Here is a 26,133-nt window from a genome sequence, read left to right as displayed (position 1 = left end):
GTGGATTTTGCAAACTTCATCAGCCCTCAACAACTGATGTTCAGTCCCCAGTAGAATCTCAAAACCACTCTGACTATTGGTGGGCATGGGCTTCTCAATCAACTTTTCCTTTTAGCTCTTTTTCTGAGTAACCCAGAATGCAAATACATGAAATTGCTCTTAAATCTGTTTAGGTTCTGTCAATGCTAACATAGGGAATCCCATCATTGACCTGGCCCTCTTCATTTTTTCTTTGCAGAGAATGCAAAATGCATTTTATATTGCCCTCACGGTTACATTACATTTCAAATGGTGAAAGTGTGTTAATGTAAAAAATCTCCAACAAGAAGGGAAAATGTTTCCCTAAAACTGTAAAGGGACAGAGGTAGGTTGAAATAGGCATGTGTGTTCTGAATGAATTTGCAGGGAGTTAATTCTGAGTTAATTCCATGCCTTACCATTTTTTATTTCTTTATCTGGTGTAGGCCCTCTAACCAGGGATGTAGCAGAAACATTCACTGACAGGTGAAACAGAGTATTAAGTTTATTTTGAAATGTATTTTATTAAACATAAATAACCAAATAACAATGGAAGTACAACTCCTCTATTAACGTGTGTTAACTATGGTGTTTCTCAGTGGATCAGGAAGGATGATCTAGTGAGTTCTGGACTGGGACTTGAGAGACTTGGGTTGTCACAAAACTTCCTGTGTGACCTGGGACAAGCCCCTTCATCCTCCCCTGTGCTTCAGTTTCCCATCTGTGAAATGGGGATAATACCCTCCCTACCTCACATGAGTGTTTGGAGGATAAAATCCATTATGGGTGTCAGGTGCTCAGATACTATGGTAGTTTGAAATCTTAGGTCATTGCTTTGATAATAAACACTGCTGGAGATCTGAAGTGTTGGTCTTGTTCAATAGTAATATGTCATGAGAGATGAGAATACTTCATCTTGCAAGCTGTAATTGTCTTCAAGCAGGGTTAGTTGCAACAGTGAAGATGGCTGTGTTTTCAGCAGTTGGAAGCGCTCAGATTTGTACCTCCATACAATACATCTGAAATTTTATATAAAATTACAACAGGAGATGTGAGATGCTCTACAAGTTTAATCACCTTTCCCTAGGAAACGCTGGCCTAGACTCAGTTTCGGATGTCTATTGAAATGTTTTCTGTGTTTCTTGGCTGAGTATTTATACTGATGACCAAACTGAATTTGGACAAATGATGGTTGGTTCAATGAGAAAATGGAAGAAATGAACAGGGCTCAGCTCATTATCATCCTGGCTTCCAATTTTTTGATGCGTGCTAAACAAAGTGCTACAATCAGCTCCATTGGCCTGCCTGTGAGAAATATTCTATTAACATTTTTAATTCTTATTGATTTCCATTTGTCCAGAGCAATATCTGGCTGAGTTGATTTTTCAGAAGTCAGCTAGTACCATAAATTCTTCTTAATGGTAAGTTACTTTTCCTCAAAAGCAACAAAAAAGGCAGCTGACAAGGTTTTGTGGCACACTTAGAAACCCAAGAAATGGTTTTATATCTGACTTTTTGAAAGCCACTTCTGAGCGGTGCTTTTTCATTTCTTGCAAATAAGTGAATGAAGTGATCTAGCATTGCCTGCTTCACTATTGACAACATTACTGGAGACTAGAGAACCAATTCAGGAGAGCACTTAAGCATGTGTTTAACTTTTAAGTCCATGCTGAGGTACCACTGACCTGGGGCCTTAGTTCCTTGGAAGAAAGAAGCACTTCAGAAAATGCATTGTTTCCTCCTGCATAAAATTAACTTGCAGATTTAATTGACTAATTTTATTATGTGTGTTTGTCTTTCCAGTAATAATACTAGAGTGATTATCATTTATCTGAGAATATAATAGCTCCAGTGACTAACCTTAGTGTCACTAAAAAAATGTAATACTGCTAAATATCTATGGTTTTATGGTAGTATTTAACATAAAATGGGTTAAAATGAAAGTTCATTTGTTAAATTATATATCTACTATTCAACAAGAGCATTGACTATAATTTCTTATACCCTTAACTGTTGAATGACAGAGTAGAAATAGAGGCCTATTCTTCTAACTTATTTTAGACTGGTTTTAAAAACCAGGGAAAGACAGCTGCAATACGTGGAAAAGGATGGATATTTATTTTTCCATAAAATTACAAAATGTAGCTGGTTTAGAAGATTGTAACTTAATGTCATTGCTTAGAGGCATGGAGATTCCTCTTCATGCCAGATCATTATTCTTCTTCTCTCCGCAACAAAAGATTAAAGAAAAACAATCAAAATTCATAAAAGCATCTCAGACTAACATCATACATGTATCACAGCAAGAGGGGCAATAACGCCACACAATACCTAACTTCTGTTGCACTGTCAAAAATGGACACTTCTCTTTTTCTTATAATTAATCTTTTCAGAAGTAGGGAGAAATAATGGGATTTGGCTGCCAATTTCTTTCATTATTTCTTTCTTTTGTGTAGGGTATGAAGGACTGTGAATCAGAGGAGTGGTAGATATGGGGCTGGCATCCAAGGGAATGTATGTATGTGCATTTATTTCCTGAGCAGCTAGAAGCAAGATTGCTGATCTTGAGAGCCAACTTTCCTTGCTACACAACGTTAAGAGAATAAAAAGTAAATGGATGATATTTTTAGAGAGGTGAGCATGCCAAGCACAGGAGGGTCTGAAGTGTACAGTGTAGAAGATAGTTGTAGATGAAAGATAAGTTACTGTGGATAGCAAAGGGGAAAAAAAGGCAGAGCCATCCAGAAGAGACTGTGAATACTGAAGTGCAATAGTTAAGACAGTTCCTCCGTGTAAGCACTTGAAGGCAAAGCAAGCCTGCAGAAATTAACTAAACAAAATCAGTCACCCCATCAAACATGCCCTGACTCAAGAAGAGGAAAGAAATGGATATAACAAAAAGCAAGCATTAAAGTACATTGAAGTACATAATCTAAGTTTTCAGCGTGCAGTCTTGATCGTGCATTTCTCACAGTTTCCCTTCTGGAATCCCAGGTAGAACGGAGAACATCATAGAGGGACACACTTCTAATTGGAGTTGAAAAGCACCTGTTAGTTCTGACCTGTGTTGGAACCTGATGACAAAGAAGCAGGCTAGTGTCTTTTATTTAGGTTAACACAAGCTGTAATAAAAGAGCAGCCATCCTGGGAACCCTTGAAAACTTTCAGAAAATGCACTAAAATAAACAGACCTGTCAGTTCCCAGACAGCAACTCAAATACACAGTGATAATGTGCTATAACTGAAATTACTCAAACACTCCCATCCTTAAAGTCCCACACTCCCACTCCCAAATGCCCATCTCCTCAAAGAATTTCCATCCCTTGATAGCATTGGTACCTTTGGAGCTGCCATCCAAGACAGGAGACTGCCTCACTCCCAGGTTTCAAAAGTGCATGACTACTGCATCTCTCTAGGAGTCACTTCTGATAGCTCAGCAGAGCACTGGTTCCAAGGGACACATGCTGCCCCGTGAAGAATGGGACAGCCTCTAAATCCTAGAGTTTAAAGCATGGGAGGGGCCAGAGAAGCCTTCAAACAGCACCCTACAGGAGTAGAGGTCCAGCATGGTGATGTTCTGGGTGTTTTATCCCTGCCCATACCTTGCTGTAGCAGTTCTGGGAGTCTGAGCTGCTTTTGTCTGTTCCCAGGGCTGGGAGTTAAAGGGGAGGTCACTGTGTATGATGACCTTATGGAGGACTTCCTGATGGAGCCCAGGAGTGGGAAGGCTGGGTTACCCACTCCACCATGCTGTAACAACCGCCGCATTCTAAGGGCTGAGTCCATCCCAGAGAGTCTGAGCTGTTCCGCTTCTGCTACATCTTCATTATGGGCAAACCCAACTCTGCATGGAAAAAATCATAGGAAACTAAGATGGGCACAGTTGTACATTGCTGTGTAGGAATCTCTCTTGCAGAGGATGATAGGGTCCTTGGACGTGAATAGTATGCCAGATTACAAATGGGATTAGATGTTTAACTACAGTGAGTCTTGCTAACATAAACAATATTAAACTAATTGTGAGACTTGAGAGCAAGAAAGAATTGTCCGCATTCCCTGGGAAACAGGGATCTTGGAATTTCCCCCCCTCCCCCCCCTTCCTCTAGACCACTGGCTAGGAATCATCAGTTAGGATATGATGAGAACATCCCAGACCTCTAAATTTCCTGCAACTGTGGCTGATTTTGATAGAACTTTTGTCATTCCTGCCATCTTGGTTTCATCTTATCGGGTATATGAAATCAGGAATTATTTAAGAACAGGATCTCAAAAGTCTGGCCAAGCTTCACCCATTCTTAGCATATTGTAGGATAAGGCTACTTTGAAAAGATGGCTGATTTCAAAGATTTTTCTTCTCTCTTTAAAAAACACAAACAAACCTCCTGCCATATTCTGAATCAGACAGTTTTATAGACTAAAAATCTGACAGAAAAAAAACTTGTGGCATGTGCACAAAAAATAAAGAGCACTAACTTCTTTGGGGGGGAGGGTAAGGGGGCGGAGGAAAGGATAGTTTCAGTTTGATTTCAATATTTGGAGGGGCAGTTCCATTCAGGCTAATGGGGCTCATTGGGGAAGGGCAAATTCTTGCAGTTTGGGGTGCAACACCAGCCCTGCCCCTCCCCAACTATACCCATAGATAGATTAAACCATTCTAGGGAAACATACCCAATGTTAAAGGTCAAATTTTGTACAAGGCAGTTTATGTGCAGGATTCCCAATCTTCTTAAGTGCAATTTATGCTATTGAAAATCAGCCTTTAGAATTATGGAATAAAGGCTATATTGAAAATGTGTCCTGATCCTGCAAACATTCATGCCAATGCTTAACTTTAAACACTCAAGTAGTCCCATTGACTTTGATTACTTGCATGAACAGAGTTCAGCATGTGCAAAAGTGTTTGTGGGATCTGGGTTCTGAGATGAAATCCTGTCCCCATTGAAGTCTCTGGGAGTTCTACCATAGAAGTCAATTGGACCAGGATTTCACCCTTAATTTGCAATTAACGGACATCATAGTCCTAGGAAGAGTGTTGTTGTTTTGGTAGCACTTCAATAATCTAGATATTACCTGGCCCTCAAGACATTGAAAAATATTTTTAGAAAATAATACAGAATTATTCTAACTCCTATTAATTTTCAGGAATAGAAGGACATGTGCAAAGTACAGACATTTGAGAGTGATATTATACTGCGAAGGCTGGCAAATAATGCTGGAATAGGACCAGTTTAAAATGACTGGGAGTAAACTGGCGCATGGTCTGAGAAGTAGCATGAGCAACAGTCAATGGTGATCTTCAGAAGTGATAGGGGAGAGGTTGTGTTTTTATTATATTATTTTAATAAACAATGCACACGGAAGGCCTGAGGTTGGCTAGGTTTTTTAAATTCCATTAGAGTTTTACATTACCAAGGTCAGTGTGAAGTTTTGTTGTTGGTTTAAGTCTCTCAGATGTGATATTTTCAGTCCTGAAGTGAGGGAGTAGAAGGATGTTGTATTTTCCTCCTAGTTGTTTCTAAGTAAGAGAGCTGTTTTTATTACCACATATTTAACTTTGACAGACCCCAGTGTTTTACACAGTCAACTGAACTTGCCAACGTCTGTCAGGTATTTCTTGGTATTTGTGGTGATCGTAAACCTGGCTGTCACTATTTTGCAGGAAAAACATGGTAGACATATGAATTACCATGTATCTTCCATTTTTTTTTTGAAAAATCCTTATCTTCTCCCCCAACTCAACCTCCCCAACCCTTTCAGCCTACTTTATAGATCACAAAGAAGCAAAAAAAGGCACAAAACCCATCCCCTTTCCTACTCACTTTAAAAAGAAAAGTAATGAAGAAAGTAGTAGTGAAAATAGCAAAAGGTTTATACATTAAGGCCCTAAACCTGCAAGCTGCTCCACACGGGTGGATCTCTGCACCTGTACAGATCAATTTGCAAGATCAGGGCCTAAAGGGTCACAAGCTCCAAGGAACTGTTCAAGAAAAGGAACTGTAGTTGATATTGGATAGAAACTGAGACCCTCAGTTCACTGTTCCATACAGATAGGAAAATTCACAGAACGATGGAATTTATAAATGGCAGGGAAAAAACACATAAGAGAAGCAGCTGTAAAAATGTCTACTAAGCTCACACCTAGGGCATCATGCACAACTTTCAGTATTATTAGTGTTTGGGAGGAGAAATGAGGTAATCCAATGATTCTACAAGAGACATCAGTTTGAGAGTTAACTAGTTTATTCAAATAATCAAAGAAAAGTCTCCAGTTGATTGGTAAACTCAGGTTTTTACCTTTGCCCCCACAACCCAGTCTCTTCCAGCACCATGTTGTGGATTTGAAAAGCTGGACTTTTAAAATGGAGGCCATGTCATGTGCGTGGCTGGCCCTCATTTGAGTGTTTCACTCCAGTGTAGCAATATACATGTGTATAACAAAAAAACCCTAACTTTTTTTCTTACAGTACCTATTGCATACTAAATTCCATTGCAAAGTATTTAAAACTCCTAGAAACTTACTGTTTAATCTTTTCCTGCTAGAAATGTTAGGCTTGTTTTACTTTCAGATTTCACCCCTTCCTGGCACCTACTTATTGAATTCTCCTTTTAATGTGTTTTCTTTTGTCATGTGGGACCATTTCACTGGTATTTTCTAGCAGAGGAAGGGCTCGTCTGCTTTCATGATTGAGAGGGTTTAAATTCTTTTCATGGAATCAATATCACTTAACATAAAAAACTTTTCTAATTATAAAGTGAAGAAATGGAGAGGAAACAAGAGGTTTGCCAGACTCTATGTAAAATAACAAGAGATGCATTTTTCCAGCAGGTAAGTCTCCACTATTTTTTTATTCCTATGCTGTTCTTATGTGGAGGATAGAAGGATCGTCTGATGTACACTGTTGACAATGGGAGCCACTATTACGGACCTTTTCCAGCAAACACTTTACCTGGTGTATATTCATTTGCAACAGTACATGTTGTGCCTGGTAGTTTGTAGGATCAGGTCCTATTAAGAATACAGTCCATTCTGATAATATTGGAGGGTACAAATTGAAGAAGTACAGAGAAAGCAACGTGGATAATAAGGGGCCCAGAGGTTAACTTCTAGGAAGTTAGAAAAATTAGATTTGTTAATTTAGTAAAATGGAGATTACAAGGTGAAATGAATGGGTAATATCCTGACTTCTGTGATCTCACCTGTGAAAAGTACAGGTTTTTTTCTCCCTACCACCAATAAAAATGTTCTTGCTTTGTCCAGAAAGTGAAAGGAGTATAAGACTACTTTCTCTTTGTAGAAAACAAATTGCTGCTTTGCATTACCTGATAATGTTACTTTGGTAACTTATTCTGTCTACTAATTAAATAATAAAGCTGTTCAAATTGTAGAGGAAAATAGCTAATGTACTCTTTATTTACATGTATGAATACAGAATCAAAAGCCAGGCAACAGGATGAATAAAAAATGAAAATGTAAATTGAAAACTCAACTTTGAATAGTTACTTCTCCTTAGTAAAAAAGAAACTACTAAGTAAAAAGGAACAAAACTTGCCCTGACTCAACTGTTTTAAAACACTAAGGAATAGTGAACTGCCAGGGGCTGAAACAATGTCCCAGATGATAGACAGTCCCTTTATTTACAATATATAGAGTCTGAATCACAGAGTCTCTGAAGGTCCTGCTCTTTGAAGATCTGTCACTTATGCTGGCTAAGGGTCAAAATCTCCTTTGTGAAACAATGTAGTACTGTGTGCACTAGTGTCTGGATACATGTCTTAGATAGCTATTCTCCTGATGACTTTCATGTTATTTCCACATGGGATACCCCACACTGACCTCCAGCCAAATGCAGATAGTATCTCAGGAACTGATGCAATTCCATCTTCTCATTCTGGTTTGCTAATTTCCTGGGGCTTAGTGGACTTTAATTTTTTCCTTCCTCCTGGCCAGCCCCTCATTGAGTCTGAATGGATCAAATGGAAAAAATGGTGTTCTTAATCAACTGTACGGCTACCCACTTGAGACATGGGCCAATCTTGCCAGTGGCTTCCTCCAAATGCTAGAGTTCTCCTTGACCTACTTGCTAATAGTTAGCCATGGCCCTTGTTGGCTAGCAAGAGATAGAGGTTAGTACTTTCACAACTGCCTTCTCCATTCAGAACAGCAATCTACCCTTCTAAAAGGCAATTGTCCTTTAAAGCAAAAGAGCCTCTGAAGTTCCATTACCTTGACTGGGATTTTCCTGGCAGACAGAGCTCCTTCATGAGCTGTATTTACCAGGCCACTTCCCTGGACTGCCTTCTGACTCTCAGATAATTCTAGGATGGGGGGGTGTCCAAGTACCTAGAGACTCATGGCAGCCTGAATACTAAGGTAGTGCTTTTCTGACCTTTCAATATTATGATTATTATCTGAATTACTGTGGCACCCAGGACCCCAGTGTGCTAGATGCTGTAGAAACACAACAGAAAGATAGTCCCTGACCCAAAGTACTGCCTGAAACTCAACTCTGCTCACTGGTTGCAAATTTCCTGCTCAAACAGCAACTTATCACTGGATCCGTGGTTGTCTTCTGGGTACCAATGTTATGTTCCTGACTAACAGCCCTCCCTGTTGACTCAAACCAGCAGAGGGATCCTTTTTGTGACTTCCTCAGCCAGAACCAGATCTCAAGGTTACTGAAGTCAATTGAAGGATTCCTATCCATTTTCATAAAAAGAAAAGGAGTACTTGTGGCACCTTAGAGACTAACAAATTTATTAGAGCATAAGCTTTTGTGAGCTACAATGAAGTGAGCTGTAGCTCACAAAAGCTTATGCTCTAATAAATTTGTTAGTCTCTAAGGTGTCACAAGTAATCCTTTTCTTTTTACGGATACAGACTAACACAGCTGCTACTCTGAAACCTATCCATTTTCAATGGGCTTTGGATCAGGTTGCCAAACTGTTGGTCATGCAGCTGGCTCAAACTACTACTTGCTGGCTTCAGGAGGCCTCTACAGTCACCCCACCATCTCTTTGAAACTGGTACTCCAACTTTGTTATGCAAATAACCCCCCCATCTAATGTAGAAGGAAAGGGGAGAATATTTAGAAAATAGCAGCTAAAGGCTCTTTCTCGTTTACTACAACCAAAAGAAAATTGCTGGTAGGAGGAAGGACTGAAAATCAGGATGGAGTTGGGCTCTAACAAGTTTAATAAGTTTGCCTCTGACCTATGTTACTGCTTTGTTTTTAGTTATGCTGACAATGTGCTTGGCACTTAAACACAAAAGAACGCATGGTCCTCCAAATTTTATTATAATATTAAACAACGGACTGAAATACACGATGGAAAATGACAGGATTTGAAAAAAAGTGTCTCTGTGTGGTATCTGGACCTTCCTGCTCTGAGTAACTTCTTCAGGCACAAGACTTATTTCTGCCTTTTCACCCTTTCGTCAAAGCTGTGTGATTTAAGATGACTTATTGAATTGAACCCCTACTGATTCTTCAACTTCATCTTAACTCCTAGCCTTCAAAAGTAAGAGACCCGGGATGTCAGCTTCCCTAGTGACACAGAACACATGCCATCTTCAAATTTTTTTCTTTCTCATCTTACCTAGTTGTATTCTAGGATACTGCATGCCATGCACACACCTTCAATGAGGTATAACATAACATGGATGTCCCCAAACTTTGAATTGAGCAGGTATTTTTTTAAACAGAAAGTACTTTTAGACAGAAGAGTTGTATGGCTTCGTATTGGAAGTCATGTTAAGTGGTACTCTTCCATTTGAGTTCATACTGAGCTGATGTTCTAGCATGCTCACTGTGCTGCTGTAGGAGCTATAGATTTGATGAAGCTTAAATTACAAGGGGGCAGGACATTCCTTTGAAGTGACACTTCTGCAAAAGTGGAGGTATTTTAGTGTTCTGCCCATATTCCATCTTATGTAATTAAATTTGACCTTTCTAAACTTCCTCTTTAGTTCAACAATGTATATTCTTCACTTCCTGTCCTGAACTCTTGCTAAAAGAGCTGCTACATTCACCCTAGAAATGCATGTATTTCCAAGGTATGGAATGAGATTACATAGATATAGGACTTTATTCAGCCCTCAGTTACATCTGCTTTCTCCTGTGTTGGTGTAACCCATTTGCAGAAAATCTACCCAGCCTATTGTAGGGGGCCTGCATTTGGCCATAAACAGCCCGAAAATAGAGGCACTAGCTTAACTGGTTATGGCCAAGTTGTCTGGAGTACATGCTGACTCACTGCATCTGCCGGGTAACCACTGCTGGCTTGATTCCTGTGGAATCCAGATTACAATTCATAGCTGCCCTCGGGAAGCTGGGGTGGAAACTCTACCTACCCTTCTCTGACAGTGAATCCCCCTCTTAGACCACAGCAGCCCCTTCAGTCCTGGGGGTGCAATTTGCACTCCCTATGTCTTCAATGAATCAGGCTCATAGCATGTAATGCATTTGACTCTTTAGGGGAAAGTCAGTCTATAAATTATGTTGCATATCTCATTGCCACTTCCTGGACTGTTCTGGCTATGTAAATTTGTTTAAGATATTAGAATTAGCTAGAGAACTTTTTCTTTTGTGATCCTGGTTTCCTTGTTTCTTTCTCTTTTTTTTTTTTTTGCCTTGAAATTTGTCATCTCCTGATGTGACCATTATAGAAAATACTTAGAATTTTAATAATAGTTGTTTATTATCAATAGATTCTCCCCCGCCCACCCTTGCAATTTCTTTCCTTTCAGGCCTTTTTTAAAGACACTTCACACATTTCTTTGCAACTTTCCTTTCATTTCTCAACTAACCCTCCTTTTAACACTTATTTATCCTTTAATATTACCAGTCCTCCTTTTTACCTGATTTTTTTTTTTGTATACCTCTGCAGTGTCCCAGTAGTTTTACTTTCTCTAATAGAAAAAGCTACTTCCACTCTTTAAATGGTCAGAAGAGAAGCTGAGGGAGCTCCACCCTAGGACTGAACATGATTGATAAGGGAATATTCCAATTAGAGTTTGGATAGTTGATGATAGTTTGGCTTTTGGGCTCAAGTAAGGAGAGGATGTGAAGACTGATACTGTGAGAAAACAAAATAATTTGAAAGAACAAAGGGAAAAGAAGTCTCTTGTAAAAGAAGCAGGAAAATAAGCACTGTGGTAGTGGGGAAAGAAGAAGGTCTAGAAAAGTAGTTTTAAGTTAGGTAAAATAAAAAGTAGCTTACAAATAAGTTTGACTAGTACTAAATCAAGCATGAAAAACAGCATGAACAAATATACAATTTTCATAATGAGTAGGACAAGTAACTTGCCTAGAATCAATAGTCCCATCAGCAAAATGGCAGCAAAAAGCCTGCCATTAATAACACTTTTACCTGACCAGGATTTAGTTTGCAGACTTTTTTGTTTGTTTGTCAAAAAACTGGACCGAATACTGTTTCCTGTGGCAAGCCCCTAGCCAGCTCTGTGCTGATCTTTCATTTGTATAGCATCTCGTATAATGAGGGCTCAATCAGGATCGGAGTCTCTGAGAACTATGATATGCATGTTAAATTACAGTCTGTAGCCACTTTCTAACCAGTGTTATGAAGCCAGTTTTTATCTAATGGACTCCAATCCTTACTCTATTAGGTAAACATAGTAAATAATGTCTACTGCATCACTCACTTGCTGTTATCCCAAAGGAAGTTGGACTTCTGGGTTAGGGAAGATACTAGGAATGTTAACTAGAAATAGACTATGAGGAATAATTTGGTTACCTAAAGAAAGCTGACATGGATTCTCAAGAGGGTGATCATTCCTATCTTCAAGTGCAAAAGAATTCCTTGACCAAGTGACACCGTTGATCAGCAGAAGATATAGTCGTCATTTATTTTGGATTTAAGCAAATATTTTGATGCGAACAACTAATTTACAGTGTGTTAACCAAATACTAAGTTTGGCCCCCTGATCCTGCAATTGGATCTACGGTATGTGGGTGGACCCTAACTTCAGAGGTTCACCTGCATGGATCTGATTGCAGGGCCAGGATCCTAAATATCAGAACTAGAATGAAACACACTTTGGGATGGAAAGATTAGACCATCAGCATTGGGATCATGAATGAAAGAGCATACAATAAACTGATAATACAAAACTGGAGGGAGGAACAGTCAATATAAAGGAAGAATTAAATGACTTGAGTAAACTAGCACCATATGCAGAAGGTGGGTAACAATTCAATATCAACAAATACAGTAAGTATAAGCTAAGGACAGGTAAAACAACACAAGAATATTCTAAACAGCAGAAATTATTCAAGTACTATGTAACAAGTCATAACTGGAACATTATATAAATTAGAGGTGACCTGTAAAGGGAGAAAAGTTGGACTTGTTCTCCTTTTTTTAAAATGCCTTATGATATATAGCAGTGGTTCTCAACCTTTCCAGACTACTGTACCCCTTTCAGGAGTCTGATTTGTCTTGCATACCCCCAAGTTTCATCTCACTTAAAAACTACTTGCTTACCAAATCAGACATAAAAATACAAAAGTGTCAAAGCACACTATTTTTGAAAAGTTGCTTACTTATTTTTAATTAGTAATTATAAAATACATGAATTGGAATACAAATATTGTACATACATTTCATTGTATAGCATATTGTCTGTATGAAATTTTAGTTTGTACTGACTTTCCTAATGTTTTTTACGTAGTCTGTAGTAAAAATAGCAAAATATCTAGATGAGTTGATGTACCGCCTTGGAAGGCTTCCGAGTACCCCCAGGGGTACGTGTACCTCTGGTTGAGAATCACTGATATACAGAATACCTAAATAGGTCTGGCACTTTTCCTCCTTTGGCTTGTGTCTTAAATTAGAAATTCAGGTCCTGTCAAGGATATAAGAGTGTACACTGTCTACACTACAAAAAATATTTATAGTTTGAAAGAGGGCATCATGTGCTGACAAACTGTAGCTGAACACTGTCTATAAGTATAGACATACAAACTGCTCAACTCCAAGTCTCGTATGTCAGCATTAGTGTGAATTTTCCTCACAATTTCAACTCACATTTCCAGAATGTTGTGTTCATAAGCTATAAAAATTATAAACTCCAAATCATCTTAACCAGCTAACTATATATTAGATGTATTGTTTAGCTTCCCAATAACAGATTCCAGGATGAAATACCAACAGAAAAATCAAAATCAAAACAAAAACAGAAATTCCAAAATGGAAAAGGTTTTTTCAGCACTTAAGAAAAATGAATTGTGAAAAATGGTTTTGGGAGTTTAACTGCTTATTGGTAAAACACTTAGGATAAAACTACAGAAGGAATTCTCAGCATGATAACTAAGTGAGGACAGTTAAGACTGGAAATATTTCTGGAAATGTTCATTGACAGGGAAGGTGGAGATGGGAAAAGATCAGGCTATTTTCTGATTTAAGTTTATCTCATAGGTTTCCTGTGTTCTGAGTAGAAACTACTATAGAGGTTAAGCCTCCCAGTAGGAAAGATGGCTAAGATCTGCAAGGAAATGAGGTTGGGGCCCATTTAAAAGAAAGATATAGGGTATGTCTACACTGCTGCAGCCCAAACGTCTACACTGCGATTTTTCTAGCCCTACAGCCTGAGCCAGTTGACACTGGCCAGCTGTGGGTGTTTTGCTGCAGCGTACATATACTCCATGTCTCAAGATTCTGACCAGGTTTCTGGTCTTGCTATTAGCCTCAATTTTTCAGGGATTCTCAGTATGACCTTTAGAAACTAAATGCAGAGATTCTAGGTCACTGCTGTGTACACAGCAGTGTATCTTCAGGGTAAGTCTCTGTGGTTTACATTATGTCAAAGCCTAGAACCCAAGAACAGTTTTGGGCCTCCTGGTGTATACCACTGTTTTGTTAGCCTTCTAGGCAGTGTGTTCCCTCTAGGAAGAATTTATATGTGGTGGGGAGATGATGCATTGAGGTGTCCACCTTCCATATCAAATACCTATGACTCCTGATGTGTAATCAAGAGCTAAGCATTAACAACAACACATATGCCGGCATATCCTTATACATTCCCTGAGTTTATGATCTTAAGATTTCTAAAAAGAATAAGCCTGTTATGTTGCATTGCAGTTGACATATCAGGAATGGTACATGAACAGCCTCAGGAGTTCCTCTTAGGTAAGCAATGTTGACAAAGGATTTAGGCAGAACAAGCAGAACATAACCCAGTGCTTCTATATGCACTTGCTTTAGTGACCTCAAAGAGAACACTAAACATTTAACATTTTATCATGCTCAACGTACAACTTTCCATACAAATATTAAATCTTATTCAGAAGACGTTTTGAATGAGTTGTATTTAACAGAAGCAACAGATCAGCAAGCCTCAAGTACTGCAGATGGACCCTTCTGGACTTAGATCTGAGGTGTCAACCAGAGGTGGATTTGTCAAAAGATGCACAATTTGCAGTAGCAAACTCAGGATGTAAGGTATGCCTAGTGTGACTAACTCTGCTGTGAAATCTGTCTTGGCTTTGAGGTAAAATATGAAATGCAGTTGCTTTAGAGATTCAGTAATCATTTGGGATCATATCTTTAGGCTTTTAAGGGAAGCCTGAGCAAGTGAAGCATTTATAACACACCATCATGGAGTTCGAATGCTACAACAAAGAGGAACTGTACAGACAGGGCTTGTCTGCTTAGGCCCAGCCATTTTAAAACGTGTATTACTGCCACGTTAGGAATCTGTACCCTATTAAATGAATCCACTCCCGTGGAAACAAAGCCCCTGCTGCATTTCAACCGCACTAACTTCTTCGTGGGTTTTTTGTAAGGCGCCGCCTCATGGGAGCTGCTGTCACAAGCTGTGAGTGACAACGAGAACGAGGGAGATTTCAAACCCTGCTGCGGGAGAGCGGAAACGTCTCCCACGAAAAGCTCCCCCGCCCCAGCCCCGCGGGGAAGGCAGCCGGCTGGAACCTGGGCCTGTCAACTCCCCGCACCGAGCGCGCAGCCTTAGGGGAGGCAGCAGCAGCTGGAGTCGCCTGCCCGGAGCGCGGGCTCCAAGGGTGTGAGGCCGTCAGGAGCCCCCAGCCCCGAGGGAGCACGGGCCAGGCTCGGGGAGCGCTGCCCGCAGGCTAACCCAGAAATATCCCCTGAGCGGCGCTGGGCGCTCCCGGGGGCCAGAGCAGGCTGAGGGCCCAGCCGCCGAAAGCTCTCCGAGGAGCCCGCTCATTGTTTCTCACACAAACCCAGGCAAACAGGAAGCCACCTCGGCATGCCCCCCGCCCCGAACGGAAGAGCGACAGGCAGGGCGGCCAGTGAGAGCGGCGGTGCTGGCGCAGCGCAGCCAATGGGAGCCTGCGAGAGCGGGAAGGCGGGAGTTCCGGACTGACGGGCGGGCGGTGGTGGTGTCGGCCGGGCCCCCTCTCCCGCTGCAAGCCCCACCTTTCGGCTTTCCCGCACCGTCAATCAAAATAAGAAAAAAAACCCGGAGTGGGCTCGGGCCGCCGCCGCCGCTTCAGCCCGTGAGCACAATAAGCATGTCCCCGGCGGCAGCCGCCTAGCCCCAGCCGGCGGGGCCTGTGTGCGAGCCAGCCAGCCTGCCTCCCGCCCAGCCAGCCGCTCGCACTCACACCATGACCGGTACGTACGCACAGAGCGAGCCGCCAGCGGGGCTCCCTGCCGCTCCTGGTCCGGCCCTGCGCTCCCCTCCGGCCCTGGCGCGTCTGCGTGTGAGCGAGGCGAGAGCGACACTGAGAGCAGCAGGAGGAGCAGGGGGAGGAGGGAGAAGAGGGGCAGGGGCAGCAGCGCGGGGAGGAGGAGGAGGAGGAGGAGGGCTCCGTGCGGGAGGGCGGGGGGAGCGCTGGGGTTAGGGGGGAAGGGAGGGGGTGATCTCTCCCGTCAGTGACTCTCCCCTCCCCCTCCCCGCTCGCCCGCAGCTCCCGAGAAGCCCGTGAAACAAGAGGAAATGGCTGCCTTAGACGTGGACAGCAGCAGCCACAGCGACTATCTCCAGCACGGCAACGGCGCTGCCTCGGCCTCCGCCGGGGCGGCCACCCCCCAGGTAAGCGCAGGCCCGGCCGGGCCCCCTCCCTTCCCCCCGGGTGACACGTTGGGAGCGAGCGCGGGAGCCGGTGCCGCCGCTTCCTGTGTGCGAGTGTGAGGACGGGAGCCCGAGCCGCTGCCCCGCACTAACCGCCACCCACTTTCTCTCTTTGAACCCGCCCACTGTGGGTAGGACACTCAGCCGTCACCGCTCGCTCTGTTGGCGGCCACCTGCAGCAAGATCGGCCCGCCGTCGCCGGAGGAGGATGAGGCCGCCGCCGCCGCTCACTCTGCCGGAGCGGTAAGTGCCCGCCCCGCCGCGCTCGCACGGCCTGCCGGGGGGAGAGAGCGCGCAGCCAGCCCGCCCGCCTGGGGGGAGGGACGGGACACACGGCACTGCCCGCCCGGGGGAGGGACGATGGCAGGGCCGACCTGCCAAGCGAGGGGTCCCCAGGCTCCCCTGCCTCTCCCGGAGGAGCTGGGCGCCCTGGGGGAGGCGGGAGGGTAACTACCCCGCCTCGTCTCTGAAAGTGGCGCGTTCTCCTATTTTAAACGGGGGGAGGCGGGAAATCCAACCCCCCCCCAAGAGACCAGCACAATTCCGCCCTCTCCTCCCCACAAAACAGAGAGGAATCTCCCCTACACCTGATCATAGCCAACCCCTTCTCGAGCTGTCAGCCTGGAACCTTTCACTGAACAATACCACAAAATGAAGGCTGGCTGAAAGGGAGGATGCAGTTTCAGACTAAAATGGCTGTGTAGAAATGATCAGAGCACTGGAAACTAGCTGCCTATAGGAACACTTCTCCTAGGTGCAGTTATGCACTCAGTTATAGACCAAGTTTGTACCCATATCTCTCTGGTGCTGCTTGTTCTGAAAAGAGTCTTGATGAGCTGGATGAGATTGTAGATTAGAAAGGTTTCAGAGGAACAGCCGTGTTAGTCTGTATTCGCAAAAAGAAAAGGAGTACTTGTGGCACCTTAGAGACTAACCAATTTATTTGAGCATGAGCTTTCCTGAGCTCATCATCTGATGAAGTGAGCAGTAGCTCACGAAAGCTCATGCTCAAATAAATTGGTTAGTCTCTAAGGTGCCACAAGTACTCCTTTTCTTTTTTAGATTAGAAAGGCATCCCTATAACACCTTCTGCTGTTTATCTAAATAGCAAGATGCTGGTGGAGACTTTATAGTTTTTTATTTTTATTTTTTAATTGGTCGAAGCAAATTAGTGATTGTGTTTTTGATTATTAAGTTTTTTGATTTTTTTATGTATAGTAAGAAATATCTGCTTCAGAAGTTGTACATTCTAAATTGACATATGACATCTATTATCATAGGTAAGGAGAGTTACTCAGGACTGGCATTGATGTAAAATAAATAATAGTGTGTTTAAGTACATCTTTCCAGTCATTAGGGAATAATACACACTACATGGGTAAATGGGTTTGCTAGGTTTTTAAAAAGACTTGGTAACAATACAATAATGCTATCAAGATTTTATTAAATTATCTAAACGTTAAAGAGTTAATTTTTAATAGTTTGGTGTTGTCATGTATATATTTCAAAAGCCAGTAAACATTATTTCCACTTTACACAAGGAGAAACTGAGTCACAGCGGTTCCCAAGGTCACACAGTAAGTCAGTGGCTGAAGTAGGAGTAGATCAAAATTCTCCTAGTCCTTTGGCCTGTTCACTACTGTGTGCTTGTCTCCATTTTAATAACCTCTTTTAACTATAAATTAGTTTGCAGCACAATATATAATACAGGACTTGGTTTTTAAAGGTTTTTAGATTGCTAAGTATCCTTAAAAATCTGATTGGTAGTTCCAAATGTACACAGTGCTTTGCAACAGAACTGCCATGAAGATACATATTGGAAATATGATGGTGCTAATGCAGCTCTTCTCCATGTGTATACTTTAGCAAGTCTGTCACTACTTTACCTCTTTGGAGAGGGGACTTTTTGGGAGGTGGGGTGGTATTTGTACAGTGCTTAGCACAAACAGACCTGATTCCTCATTGGGACCTTAGGTGTGATATCACAGTGTAGATAATACTGATAACCTTTAATTATCAATATATAATTATCAATATTATTCATTTTTTAAGTCTTTAGCTCTTTCCCTTTTTATGTGCATTTTTTAATTTTTGTTTTTCTAATAGATAGCTTTCCTGGGCAAGATCCACCAATTTAGGAGGGACTAAAGCTTTGATTTAAACAAAAAATGTACACGCTTGCAGTATTTTCCAAGTTTGCAGACAGACCATCCCATCATTTGATACCAAAGTTTTCAATTTAGGAGAGATGGGGAAAGGAGCTGAGTTAAATTTCTACTTCCTTTTGGATGACCAAATAGTAGCAGAGGCCATAGTTGTTGCTTTTTCTTAATATGCATCTGGCCAGGAGGTTGTGATCGTTACATAAGTTTTGCTACTGGCATTTATGCTGCCTTCACCTCTAGATTGGACTCTGCAATGGGTTCTGTATGAGGCTACACCATAAATCCATTCAAAAGTTGAATCAAATGTCGAATGAGGCAGCTCACTTGTTAAGTGGAGTATTTCACCATGGGAATATGACACCAGTGCTTTGTGAACTACCTGTTGGTTTCTGGATTGGTTTATGTTTGGTTTTTGACACAGAAAGTCCTGAGCAGTATGTGACTTGGTTACCTGAGAATCTTTCTCCCCATGCCATACGGCTACAACTTTGGTTAGCTGAGACACTTGAGTTGGAACCCCTTCCATGTGAAAGCTGCCTGTAAGGTCTGTGCGGGCCTCTCTTTTTTGGAGTTAAAGGCATATCTATCTGTGGAAAACAGGCCAAATTTTTCGGCCTTCCTGGCACGGTGTAAAGGCTGTCTTCCCTTTTTTGGGAATTTTAGGTGTGGGAAACTTTGATGTAGTTCCTGACATCACTTTACACACTTCTTTAACTTTAGGCTTCTGAGTAGTCCAAGTGAAGTCACTGTACTGTGTGGTGCTTGAAGTTGAGCATGTGCTTGAGTGTTGGCAGGGGTATTGACTTGGTTTAACAATAGTTTTTTGTTAATCTAGAGTTTTATATTTTAATGGTCTGTTTTTGTTCTAAAATGGTTTTGATATTTTTTATTTGATGGCAAGAGTGCATAGAGCCCTGGATAGGTTCTTTAGTTTTGCTAGTTGGGATTTACATAAACATCTGTAGTGAGATCAGGGCAGTCGTTCTCAGATCTTTGTACTGGTGACCCCTTTCACACAGCAAGTCTCTGATTGTGACCCCCCCCTTATAAATTAAAAACACTTTTTTATATTTAACACTGTTACAAATGATGGTGGTGAAGTGGAGTTTGGGGTGGAGGCTGACAGCTTGCGACCCCATATGTAATAACCTCGTGACCCCCAGTTTGAGATTAAGGGATTAAGGGGTAGGGAAGGTGAGAAGAAAGGAGAAACAAAGTTGTGGAGGAGAGGGAAGGAAAAGAAGAAACTGACACTTGGACTCGAAAAGAGATACAATAAATCCTTGTCTCAACTAGAAGAGTTGCACGTGTAACAAAATCGGTTTTTAATCTAGCTAGTTAAACCAATGCAAACCCCTCATGTAGACACACTTTAACTATTAACCTTCAGGCAAGGGTTAAACTGGCTTAAGTGTGTCTACATTAGGAGTTTGCACTGGTTTAACTACCGTATATACTCGTTCATTAGCCAATTCGTTTATAAGATAACCCCCCAAGATGGATAGGTAAAAATAGTAAAAACTGTGTGACCCTTTCATAAACCGACCCTATATTTCAGGGGTTGGCAAACTTTGGCTCCCAGCCCATCAGGACCTTTTGTTTACCTGGAGTGTCTGCAGGCACGGAGCCCCTTAGCTCCCAGTGGCTGTGGTTTGCCGTTACCAGCCAATGGGAGCTGCGGGAAGTGGCATGCCACTTCCTGCAGCTCCCATTGGCTGGTAACGGCAAACCACAGCCACTGGGAGCTAAGGGGCTCCGTGCCTACAGATGCTCCAGGTAAACAAAGCCGACAATGTATTAGATATTCAATTAAATGATTTCATAGAGTTTAAAATCATCAAATTTTGGTGTAGACCCATTCATAAGCCCACCCCCGCGCTTTGGTGCGTCACCTTTTTACCAAAAATATTCGGCTTATGAACGAGTATATATGGTAGATAAGTCAATTTTAAGTCTGGTTGCACTGGTGCAACTCTTGTTATCGTGAACATAAGAAAGGGCATACTGGGTCAGACCAATGGTCTATCTAGCCCAGTATCCTGTCTTCCTGACAGTGACCAATGTCAGGTGCTTCAGAGGGAGTGAACAGAACAGGCAATCGTCAAGTGATCCATCCCCTGTCATCCTTCCAGCTTTTGGCAAACAGAAGCTAGGGACACATCCCTGCCCAGCCTGGCTAGTAGCCATTTATGGACCTATCCTTCATGAACATACCTACTTCTGTTTTGAACCCTGTTGTAGTTTTGGCCTTCACAACATCCCCGGCAAAGAGTCTCACAGGTTGACTGTGTGTTAGATCAGGGGTCTCAACCTTTTTCTTTCTGAGCCCCGCCAACATGCTATAAAAACTCAACGGCCCAGCTGTGCCACAACTGTTTTTCTGCATATAAAAGCCAGGGCTGGCGTTAGGGCAGGGACGGACAAACTTTTTGGCCTGAGGGCCACATCGGGTTTCCAAAATTGTTTGGAGGGCAGTTAGGGGAGGCTGTGTCTCTCCAAACAGCCAGGCGTGGCCCAGACCTCACCTCCTATCTGACACCCCCGCTCCTCACCCCCCACTCCCCTGTTCCCTGATGGCCCCATCCACTAACCCCTGTCCCTTGACCACACCCGGACCTCCCACCCCTAATTGCCCCCTGCCGCCCTATCCAACCTCCCCTCTCATTCCTGACTTGCCCCCCGGGACCCCTGCCTCATCCAACCACGCCTTCTTCCTGTCCCCTGACTGCCTCCCACTGCCCCCATCTAACCCCCCCGCCCTATATCCAATGCCCTCGGCCAGAGCGCTGCTGCTCTGTAACTGCGTTGCCCAGCTGCCCGGAGCATTGCGCCGGGGCTAGGCAGGAGGGTCCCGTGGGCTGTAGTTTCCCCACCTCTGAGTTGGGGGTAGCAAGGAGGGCAATTGCCCAGGGCCCCATGCCACAGGAAACATTGCGAACCTAAGTTGCTCAGGCTTTGGCTTCAGCACTGGGTGGTGGGCTCAAGGTCCTGAGCTGCAGTCCCATGCAGTGGGGCTTCAGCTTTCTGCCCTGGGCCCTAGTGAGTCAATGCTTGGCAGACCCACTGAAACTTACTTGCAGGTGGCCTTGGGACCGTGGTTGAGAATCATTGCGTTAGTTAATAGTGGAGGGAAGGGAAGCCTGGAAAGTATGAAGGACTGGTAAATGGTATTTGGCCAGTAAATTGAATCTATAGTTGGACCAATATTATTTGATAAAGTGTCTAAACTTGGCAAATATTGGTCAGTTGTTTGTATGTTCATTCAATCCTAAGGTACACTTCAAAAAAGTATCAGAAAGTTGACAATGGTAACACAGTATGAACCATATTGAATGTATTCTGTCAAATTGCAGGGAAACATGCCTTTCAGTGGGGTCTAGCAGCATGGGCTAGTATGTTGAATTCTTGAGCTAGTAGCTGTTGGGTAAACTTTTCAATTTCTGGTTATTTTTAGGCATTTCTATTACTCCTCAGAGGTATCTGTGCATCTTAAATTAACTCTCCTCGCTCCAGTGAGGTAGAGGAGCATTAACATTCCCATTTTACAGTTGGGGAATCTGAGGCATAGAGATTTTCTCTCTTTGGCCTTGTCTACACTAGGAAAATCAATTATTGGTATGCTTTCCCCCATGAAATGTGTATCCATGCTACCCACTATGATTATCATAAGGTTTGTCCCTGTGTCTGCATTAGAGCTGCTTTACACTGATTTCCAGTGGGGAGGCTGTTACTTTTGTGCACCTCAAGTGACAAACAGGTTTGCCAACTTAAAATCCCCCCTGTGTCTCCCTACCATACCCCTTCCTCCCAGTTGCTACCTCCTGTAAAATGTGCTATTGGGCCCCTGCCCAACAAATGCCTCCTGCGCATGTCTGGAGGAGGATTTTTAGAAAGCCACTGGTAATATGGGGAATTAAGGTAATATGATAGGCGGCAGAGTGGGTACTCAGCTAGTGGAAATAAGAATGCTGGCTGACTGAGAGATTTGTCCGTTCTGACAATGGTGGGAGCTGTCAGAGTTAACTGTCCCATTTGTGATTGTGAATTGCATCTGCTGCTCTGATTCAAGCTATACTATTTCTTCCTTCTACAAACTTTTGAGGTAAGTTACACTGATGGTTCCCAGCAATGTTTTTCCATGTATTAAAGGGTGAAAAGTTGGTATAACTTCTGTAGTGTAGACAAGGCCTTTGTTTTACGTTCCTCTGACAAAGTGGGGTGACAGTGTCTTCCTGAAAAACAGTAGACTGACTAGTTTAAGGTTACTGTGGCATAGGTTGATCCATAAAACTAGCCATCGATGCTTTATGCCATCTGAAAACCTAGATGCGTTAAATTCTAACTGAGATGACATGTTTAAAATCATGTTAGAATGAATTTGGGGAAGAGGTCTGGTGGGAGAGAAAATCAAGATAGTAATTGAAATGAGAGGATTTTAAGGTTCTGTATTTTGCAACCTAACAAGAAATGTATGTTTTATACCATTGGAAAGGTGAAAGTTCCTCTTTTACAATTTTATAAATAATTCACTTCTCTCCTAGATGGTGTACAGGAAATCAGATCTTAAAATGCTCATTGGTTCCCCGTTCTGGTCGTGTTTCCTTGGTACTTGCTCAGAACTAAGTACAGAAGTCCTGGAGCTTCCGCTAGTGTAACTTTCATTACCTTTCTTTTAAAGATGACCTGTCAAAGACTAAGTCTTGTTGCTTCCTTTGATTTTTAAGATGGTTGGTGTTTTAAAAGGTTTTCTGTTTGTTTTTTATTAAATATATAAACATCAAGAGCATAAAGACAGGTCTTCTCTCACAGTATTGAAGCACTAGTTGGGAGGTACGAGATGTCTATGTGAATTCTTCATACCTTAAATGAAGGGCTAATGCTATTGAATCTTTTTAACAAAAGATTAATTCAAAAGGATTCTTCCGTCAACCTTACACTGTCTATAGTAGGGGTTAGGTTGACGTAACTATGTCACACAGGAGGTGAAATTTTTTACAGCCCTGACTAACATAGCTAGGTAAGTTTTAGGTGGAGATCGGGCCTCAGCTTAAATTGACTTGAATGTCTAGTGTTTTTTACCCAAAAAAAAAAAAAAAGTTAAGCTTCCTAGCCTGCCCTACATCTCAAAGAAACAGAAAAGGCAGATTTGTGTCCTTTTTTATCTCTACAGGTGACCTTTAAAGGAGATTGTTCACTTGAATTACACATTCTTAAACATAATGTATAAAATTGTAATTTCCTTCTTAAAAAAAAAATTTTTTTTCCAATAATTCAAGATGGCATTTTTTCTTTTAAAATCTTAAACTTGATACACTGCTCACTTGTTTCAGTGCACTTTGTGGGGAAAAATGAGCATTAGGATGAGTTAAGTGACCTTTCTTGGTCATTTATATATGATCTTAAACATTTAGGGTATCTTGATTGATTTTCCTCTCCCTCATTTTCCTGCCCAGACAGTTACAACACTACAGGGAGCAGGGCCAGTGTGGGAAAAATGTGGCTGTCTGAAGAAGCTGCAGCAGAAGACTGACCTGGCTGGGGTGGGCGCTAGAGCAGAGAAAGGATCCCCCATCCAAGGAGAGACTCCATAGCTTTAGTGAGGAATGCTCCTCTGGGCAGCCCACATAAGGGCGTGGATGGGAGATACATAGGGTAGGGAGAGGAGATTTCCACCAAGGAACTCAGAGCAGTTAAGGGGATGAGGATGAAACTTGTCAACCTCTCCACCATACAGAACTGCCCAAGACAGTTGGGCGAGTCTAGAGTTGGTATATGATGCCCGTTTCCCTCCTCCACTGGAAGCTGGAGCAACCTTGGAATTAGGAGGGAAAACAGTGTTGTTTATTGGCCCTGAGTGCTCTGCTGCTGCTGCCACCACTTGGCTGAGATCTGCTAGTGGCCCCACTGTGCTAAACCCCACGCCCTGTCAAAGGGCCACTGATAGTGTAGGGCAGAGGTTCTCAAACGTCATTGCATTGTGACCACCTTCTAACAACAAAAATTACTACATGACCCCAGGAGGTGGGGAATGAAGACTGAGCCCTGCCACCCCAGATGAGGGGGCAGGGCAAAGCTGAAGCCCAAGGGCTTCTGCCCTGGGCAGGGGACATGTAACCTTAGTCTTGGGTGGTGAGATTTGGGCTTGGGCTTCAGCCTTGGGCGGTGGGGCTTGAGCTTCAGACTTGCTGGGGCCCAGGCCAACACCAGCCTTGGTGACCCTGTTAAAATGGGGTCATGAACCACTTTGGGGTCCCAAACCACAGTTTGAGAACCCCTGGTGTAGTGGGACTGCTTCTGGACAGAGCTACCAGCAGAGTACTCAGGGCCGTGCTTGCTACCTAGCCCCACTGTGTTTCTCGAAGTGGATGCATGTGTGCACCCCTATTAGTGTAGCTTTCATATTGGAGGAAGGGTGTTAGTCCATCAACCCTTCCCCCACAAATTGTTCTAGGTTACCTCTTGGGGATAGAGGTCATCCTTTAAACTTGTGCACCTCCACTCCCCCACCATTTGACTTAGGGTTGCTGCAGCCTCTCTTTTTTAAAAAACAAAGTTAGTCATCCTGACCATCATTCTTATAAGAAGGTACTTCAGTAAGGAGAACCTCACCTTGGTGGAGAGCACCTTTCTGTAACAAGCTTTTTCAATTCCCAGTAGATAAAATAAGTAATCAAAAGACAGAGCAGGCAGCAGTCATAACATGTCTCCCTCCTGCAGCACATGAAACATTGATAACTCCCAAAGGACACTGACCTTTTCAGGTGGATTTACCATATGGTTCTTCCTTCTCTGTCACTTTGTCCCTGGCTGCTGATTTTGCTCCCTCTCATTTCTGTGCTTCGCTTCCTGATGCTCAACTTAAAGACTTTTGCCAGCTTCCTAATAACTTCCCTCATGTCCTGTTCCCTTCTTGGCGGAAGTGGGTTCTGCTGCAGACACTGCACTTTTCTCAGACCGTTGTCCCTCCCTCTCTCTCAACTGGCGTGGAATCTTTGGATGCTGAAATTCTGCACCTTCTCTTCTGAAAGGGCAACCCTCAAAGCATTCTGCTTGCTGAGTCGCTGTTGATTGCGAAGGGACCATCACTCTCTGCACCTTGTTCAATATAGCCCAGATGTCGTTAAGTCTTTGAAGGCAAACAGTGTGTTATTTAGGATTGAACCTTTGAGCTCAGTAGTAGTCTTAGTCTAAATTAGACATTGCTTCTTTAGGTCAGTGGTAGGATTTATAGTTATTAACATAACTTAGGCCCTGCCCAGCTTGGGAGCACAATAGGATCTGTTACCTCCAGAAGAGATGGCAAGGTACAGTTCCAAGAACTGCTGTACCAACTCTGGTCTGTAAGAAAAGGGCAAAATAGTAAAGTTTATTGTGACAGGAATAGTAGAGGACCAGTCAAGGGTGGGGAAAGCTGTCAAACATCCGTCTCCACCATGGTAGCTCAGTCTGCTGTTCTGATATTACCAAATTGGGATAGTAGCCAGAAGCTCTTTTTTCTGCCCCTCCCTGCTCATGGTTCATGTTGTAGTTGGTGAAAGAGCCAGCTGCAGGAGCAACACGCTTGGCTAGCAGATGTTTCCAGGAAGCATCTGCTAGCCAACCACATACCATATATGGCAGGGTTGCTTCAAAGCTCCCTGCCTGGAGATCCTCATTTGCTCTGTAGTGTGACTAGTAGACCTTGTTATTGGAGAGGGGGAGTGTTGGAGAGCCAAAACACTTGAAGAGAGGGAAAGGATTTCAGGGGACTGCAGAAAGGGGGGGAGCTTCTTTTACAAGGCGGGTGTGTGCTCCCAGCATGAGGAAAAGGACAAAAGCCACTGGACCTGGTGAGGAGAAAAGATAGGTGTTTGGGTCATGGCACTCCTATATTGC

At 42.9% G+C, this 26,133-nt stretch overlaps 1 protein-coding gene and 1 long non-coding RNA gene across 7 annotated transcripts in view; one reads left to right on the top strand and one right to left on the bottom strand.

Annotated features, from left to right (window-relative positions):
• Positions 1-517: 517 nt before the first annotated feature.
• Positions 518-15,935, bottom strand: LOC125645202 (uncharacterized). 6 transcript variants are annotated; one of them, XR_012664377.1, is made up of 3 exons: positions 15,642-15,935; positions 7,853-7,979; positions 518-5,533 (listed from the first exon to the last, which is right to left on the bottom strand). It is a non-coding gene; the product is annotated as an uncharacterized LOC125645202 (long non-coding RNA). The 6 variants fall into 6 exon arrangements; XR_012664378.1 differs by having other exon boundaries at positions 15,646-15,935; XR_007359241.2 differs by lacking the exon at positions 15,642-15,935 and having other exon boundaries at positions 518-3,862; positions 5,428-5,533; positions 7,853-8,777.
• SP3 (Sp3 transcription factor) overlaps positions 14,172-26,133 on the top strand; it is a 36,779-nt gene continuing 24,817 nt past the window's right edge. Inside the window, exons 1-3 of the mRNA XM_048870417.2 lie at positions 14,172-15,633; positions 15,930-16,054; positions 16,229-16,336. Of these exons, the coding sequence (XP_048726374.1) occupies positions 15,627-15,633; positions 15,930-16,054; positions 16,229-16,336 (240 nt within the window). The 5' untranslated portion in view covers positions 14,172-15,626. The remainder of the gene's footprint in view (positions 15,634-15,929; positions 16,055-16,228; positions 16,337-26,133) is intronic.

Source organism: Caretta caretta, chromosome 11 (genome assembly GCF_965140235.1).
Source record: "Caretta caretta isolate rCarCar2 chromosome 11, rCarCar1.hap1, whole genome shotgun sequence".
In the NCBI taxonomy this organism is placed as follows: domain Eukaryota; kingdom Metazoa; phylum Chordata; order Testudines; family Cheloniidae; genus Caretta; species Caretta caretta.
This window is presented reverse-complemented; position numbering and strand designations above follow the sequence as displayed.